Source organism: Salmo salar, chromosome ssa23 (assembly GCF_905237065.1).
Source record: "Salmo salar chromosome ssa23, Ssal_v3.1, whole genome shotgun sequence".
In the NCBI taxonomy this organism is placed as follows: domain Eukaryota; kingdom Metazoa; phylum Chordata; class Actinopteri; order Salmoniformes; family Salmonidae; genus Salmo; species Salmo salar.
The window spans coordinates 8,010,455-8,016,454 of record NC_059464.1 but is presented as its reverse complement, the minus strand read 5'-3'; the positions used below and the strand labels follow the sequence as shown (position 1 = coordinate 8,016,454).

At 43.3% G+C, this 6,000-nt stretch overlaps 1 protein-coding gene across 1 annotated transcript; it reads left to right on the top strand.

Annotated features, from left to right (window-relative positions):
- Positions 1-783: 783 nt before the first annotated feature.
- On the top strand, positions 784-5,840 carry LOC106584017 (thrombopoietin receptor). The gene is made up of 12 exons (XM_014168772.2): positions 784-1,069; positions 1,714-1,834; positions 1,985-2,163; positions 2,323-2,474; positions 2,750-2,915; positions 3,017-3,128; positions 3,255-3,415; positions 3,687-3,829; positions 3,976-4,135; positions 4,225-4,303; positions 4,416-4,503; positions 4,684-5,840. The coding sequence occupies exons 1-12, from the start codon at positions 952-954 to the stop codon at positions 5,194-5,196; spliced, it is 1,992 nt and encodes a 663-aa protein (XP_014024247.1). The 5' UTR covers positions 784-951; the 3' UTR covers positions 5,197-5,840.
- Positions 5,841-6,000: the final 160 nt, after the last annotated feature.

The window sequence follows — 6,000 nt, the reverse complement described above, 5'->3', positions numbered from 1 at the left end:
GTTATCGGTATGCTTGTAATCATTAAGGACTGGGGAGTTTTTCAGGATAAAAAAGAAACGGAATGGAGCTAGGCACAGGCAAAATCCAAGAGGTAAATCTTTCTACCAGACAGCGGAGTTGCTTAACAAGTAGTCAGTGAATGTTCCTGAGTGGCCAAGTTAACATTTGATTTAAATCTACTTAAAAATCTTTCGCAAGACCTGAAATTGGTTGTCTAGCAATGATCAACAACTAATTTGACAGAGCTTGAAACATTTTGAAAATAGTAATGTGTGGAAAGCTCTTAGAGACATACAGGGAAAGATTTACAGCTGTAATCAGTGCCAAAGGTGCTTCTACAAAGTATTGACTCAGGGGTGTGAATACTTATGTGAATTAGATATTTCTGTATTTAATTTTCAATCTATTTGCACACACTTATAAAAACATATTTTCACTTCGTCATTATGGTGTATTGTGTGAGAAGAAAATAATTTTACCCATTTTGAATTCATGCTGTAACACAACAAAATGTGAATAAGTCAAGGGGTATGAATACTTTCTGAAGGCACTGTATGTGTCATATAACTGACTTTTTCTGCAGACTCTGAATAAAGGATGACATGTTCAAAGATTTCCATTTGATCTTAGATTTTTGGTGAGAGAGTTTAGAGTAGCCATAATGGCTTATAGTGTAAGAGAGGTATGTATTGAGTGTGTGAAAATATCAACTAAGTTTACAATGTGTGTCAGAGGCCAACCTCTCTTTTACCCCCATCTGTGTGCCTGACTGGCTCAATCCACACAACACACACTTCCTGTAGCATGAGGACCTGTCAGATAGGGCCTCCCCTCATTACTACCCCCCAGACCACAATGCTATGTTGACACACAACACACTGACACTCTCAGACATAGAGGTTAATGGATAGTGATGGGGTAGGTTAGACATACCTGTGGATGTATATGTCATGGATCTCAATCTCACCCGGAGGATACTCTGTGTCTGGCTCTGGACCATAGCATGCTGGGTGGATGTTCTGGGGCAGGGGACCAGGGCTGGGGCTGTCCCTCATCTGTCAAAGAAAGGTATGACATTGGAGCACCTGTTTTATCTTAAACAACAAATCAATAACAACAGTAAACTGTCCACCAGTATGTACAATATCTGAAATAGTGTCACTGTCAGAGCTACACAAATCAAGGCAATAATGTTGATCCTCTCACAGCTGAACTTCTCCCTTGTTCTCTGCTGAGGATTTATGCCAATTTCTATGTTAAGCACTGATATGACATGTTCACAAACAAGTGCATCCGTAGACTAAAGGAAAATACCACTCAAAAACAATATTTTGGTATTTGTTTCATTAGTCCACTGTTGATAAAGTACCAAAACGTTTTGCATGTCAGCAATCAAGTTTTCAAGATATAGAACTTTCAAAATACAGAACGTGCCACAGTATACCACAGAAAACTCATCATCCTGTGACACTTTCTGTATTTTGAAAGTTGTATATCTTGAAAACTTGATTGCTGACATGCAAAACGTTTTCAACAGTGGACTAATGAAACAAATGCCAAATGATCGTTTTTTTGAGTAGTATTTTCCTTTAACGACCTGGGATTCTATGTTAAAGTGTTATACTAAGTGTTATACATTATATGCATAATTTCCTTGACACAGTATATTTCATGAATCCCATCCTATCGGTATGTACTACACTCCATAACAGATGTCCTACTGTTGGCGGATGATGCAGATCCAAAGTGTTTTACCAGGACACAGTACGACTTCACCTGTTTCTGGGAGGTGCCAGACAACAAGTCTTATGACTTCTTCTATAGTAACGATGAGTATGTTCAGTATATTCTGGTCATTTACAAGACAACAATATTTTCAGCAAGAAATTAAATACACTAACGTGTATTACAGTTGAAGTGGACCTGACATACACTCCATTCTGCCAGTCACTGATGCCAGTCATATTCTCTCTGTCTGTTCAGTCGGGAGGAGAAGAGATGTAATCTGATCCTCCAGAGGACAGAGGAGGAGGGGCAAGTCCTCCATGTCTGCTCCTTCCCTCCCTCTGATGTCTTCCTGTTCACCTTCACACACATCAGAGTGATGGAGAGCAGCTCCAACTACACACTATACACACGCACTGTCAGCGTCGAGGACCAGGGTGAGAGAGAGAGAGAGAGAGAGAGAGAGAGAGAGAGAGAGAGAGAGATAGAATGCACATTTTTGTCATTTGAAATCTAAAGTTCTTACTTTCCAGTAATGGGATATCCTCTCTGCTTCATTCTTTCTTCTCTCTTCTTTCTCCTCCGCCTCTCCTCAGTTCTCCTGGACCCCCCTGTGAATGTATCCCTTCACCCGACAGGGCAGATTGGGCAGTTCCAGGTGGCGTGGCACACACCCAGAGAGTGGGAGAACAACATGCAGTATGGGATACGTTACTCCTCCCAGAGCCTGAGGGAGAGAACGGAACTGGTAGGCCTACTGAAACTCGAAAACATCACCAATTGAACCCGTGAAACACGAAATCAACACCAATTCAACCAGTCAGATTAGCTGCAAGGGGAAAAAGACAGATGAACGGTTGGTAAAAAAAAAAAAATCTATCATGACTGGGACATTCACTATTAGTTTGTCTACTCAACTTGATGGTTGGCTACAGGGCATCCATTTGTGTCAGAAAGTCATCATCACCCAAACCCCATGCTGGTGTAGAACTCCTATGATTTCTGTACCCTCCCTGTCCCCAGATAAAGCCAGTGAGGTCCCAAATCCACAGCCTGGTCTCTCTGGCGCCAGGGGAGGTGGTCAGCATCCAGCTGAGGGTCAAACCCAACGGCTACAGCGAGAAAGAGACCAGCGGTCATTGGAGCGACTGGTCGGTCCCCAAAACTGCCATGGTTCCCCAGAGTGCAGGTCTGTGGTAGTATTTCTGTAAATGTGGTATAGAGAAACTGAATATGGTCACTTTCCATTACTGAGTTAGGTGATGGAGTTTTACTATAATTTTTCCCCAGCTGATATCTCATTGTTGTGCCACACTTCTGACCTGCAAAACATCAGCTGCCAATGGAATGGGCAGGCCTACAGAGATGATAACTACACCTTATACTACAAGCTGGGACCCAGGTATTAACAAATTCATTTCTCCAATGATCTTCATGCAAAACCCTCCTCAAAGTAATCTAAATGTAGTTTTACAGCCAAAACATGATCATTGGCTATTTAACCTCTCTTGTTGTGTATTCTCTGCAGTGAAAGTGAGGGCTGGAGAGAGTGTATGCAGAATGAGAACATCTTCTACCATTGCCGTTTCCATGGAGCAGAGTCCAGTGAGATACGGGTCAAACTCAGCGCTGGTCCTGCTACTCCCAGGCGGACCTTCTACACTGAGCCTTTCAGACTCAACAACAGCAGTGAGTCACACTGATAAAATACCAACTGGCAGCTGAGAAATCCTCCCTTCATTAAAAAAAGGAGGCTACCGTCTACCGGTATACTACATTTCCATTGAGTAAAAAATGGAAAGTGGTCGAGTCTAGCATGCATCTTACTGTATTGCTGACAATGAAGTAAGATACTGAGAGTCATCTGTAACAGACAGTACACTCTGTATTGCTGGACATACACTAATCATCTCTGCAAAACTCCTGTTGTCTCTCTCTCCTCTCCCTATGTTGCGGTCAGTTCAAACAGCCCCTCCTGGGAGGCTGAGGGGACAATGGGAGAAGGGCAGGCTGTGTCTGAAATGGGACACGCCCCTATTGGCCCTGTCTGTCCACCTGATGTACCAGCACCGCTACCAGCCTCGAGAGGAGTCTGTCTGGAAGGTACAGTATTATCTAAATGATCTTCTGTTTACTTCATTCTGTTGTGTGGTATAACCCTGCCTCTGTCCTTATCGCATGTAAACAGAGAACTACATGTTTTGTCATGAGTTTGTATTTTGCAATTGTGTGTTGTCCTCTCTCTCCAGCTGGTGATCCTGCAGGGCCCAGAGACCAGTACCTGTCTGGACATTCAGACTGGACTTCAGTACTACATCCAGGTCAGAGCCAGACCCAACGGGTCAGTCTACGCTGGCTACTGGAGCGACTGGTCACCCCGACTCACTGTGGACACGCCCTCAGACATAGGTACAGTAAAACAATCACTTATTATGTTTAACTTCTGGAGATATCCTCCTTCTCAAACTCTTCTAGAATTCTTCAATGTAACTCAACAGGTGCCCTCATCTCCTGCATCCCTCTCATGATGATCGTTGTATCAGTCGTCTTTATCTCCATGCTCTCCAGGTACCTCAGGTAAAATGCATTTTTAATTTTGTTTCATAATAAAATCTGTTTTACCATGAATGTATTCTTACCACCCTATTCATGGACATGTGTACTGAAAATTTTTATCTTCTTCCACCAGTAAGCTCAAACAGTATCTGTGGCCACCAGTCCCAAACCTTGACAAAGCTCTCCACGGCTTCCTGACAGATATCAACGGACAGACTTGGGTAAAAAAACGTAATTCATTACAGTACACCGTGGATTAACGGACCTAGGTCAATTGAAAGGGTCAAGTTTTAACAATGGAAATGTGTTCAATATGCAACACGTTTAGTTTATCGTTGTGCGCACGCATTGGAAACCATTGGATCTGAGTATGTCTGTACGCTCCCGTGTAACCTCCATAGGACCCTCCCTTCAACATCAAGCAGTGTTCAGAGGAGACCCCAGCCTGTGTCGTGGAGATCATGTCTGAGAGCGAGGCTCCAGGCAGAGGGATGCTTCCCAGGGAGTGCCCCTTACTACTCTCCCCAGAACAAGGCACTTCAGGCAGGGAGGAGGAGTGCCTGCCTACCCTGGTCCTGGAGGTCAGTCCGGACTACGTGACCCTGACCACGGATGACGTCATCCCCCGTCTCCGAGGGAATGAGTACGTGTACGATGGGGAGGTGGGGGCGGAGTCTCTGAGCCTGGGGGTGGGGGGAGAGGAGGTGCTCCAGATGAGGTGTCACTGCTCCTTTACTAGGTCCTCCAGCTTCCCATCATCGTCCAGTACCACGGACATCCTCAACCACTCCTACCTACTGCTGGCCGAGCAGCCCATAGAGAGACTGGACTATCCAGGGCAGCAGGGCGCCCCTCAGGGCAGCAGGGTCTATGTCAACCTGGAGGGCACAAGCTCAGCAAACACAAATGCCTGATTGGCACTCTGGCACAGCACAACACAACAAGGGCACACAAATTCATGAAAAAGACATGGGAAAAATAGATGAAACCAAGTACAAAAGGGGGAGGCTTTAAATATCAAATGTGATATTCTCAAAACAAGGATGTATTTAGGATATTCAACTTTGCACAATGCTGGATGAAATAACTTAACGTGTCTAGGAAAATGTAAGACACAGCTCAAGTGTGCTTGTGGATATAAAAGGGACTTCGGAATGGACAGTTACAAAACATCAACACAATATCCATTACATCACTAATAAAACAGGTCATTGAATATGTTATTCATTTGTAGCATGTACAGTACATTGTAAAAAGGTGCGACTATTATAATAGATTTAGTTTGGGATTTGTGGGATAACATGCCAGGTGTACCCAAATCTGGATGAACCAAGAGGGACTTTGATATTTTCCTTGGACATACTATAATCATATCTATTTTGCTTGTCTTATGCCTGGCTATACAGTATATTGTCTATCATTATCTTTTCACCCTACAAACTATGCTTTCTTCATTCTAGCCATGTCTGGAAAGCCATACCTGTGCAAGTAATGTGTTCAAGTAATGTACTCATGAGAACATGAAGAATGGAAAAGTAAACCTACAAGTATTGTTAAATATCTTGATGACATTTGTATATTCAAACAAAAATACAGAAAATCATAAAAGCAACAAGAGCAACATTAACATGTTTGAATAGGGATAAATTAGGAAAGTTAAATGGCTAACTCTGATGAGGAACTCTAGTTCCCCCATCAACACAATGAGTTAAAGCCAG

Coding starts and splice junctions, on each gene's coding strand:
- LOC106584017 (XM_014168772.2), top strand. CDS start 952: ATGGATCTCAATCTCACCCGGAGGATACTCTGTGTCTGGCTCTGGACC. Junction 2,475..2,749: donor TGAGGGAGAGAACGGAACTG/GTAGGCCTACTG, acceptor CCCTGTCCCCAG/ATAAAGCCAGTGAGGTCCCA. Junction 4,136..4,224: donor GGACACGCCCTCAGACATAG/GTACAGTAAAAC, acceptor GTAACTCAACAG/GTGCCCTCATCTCCTGCATC.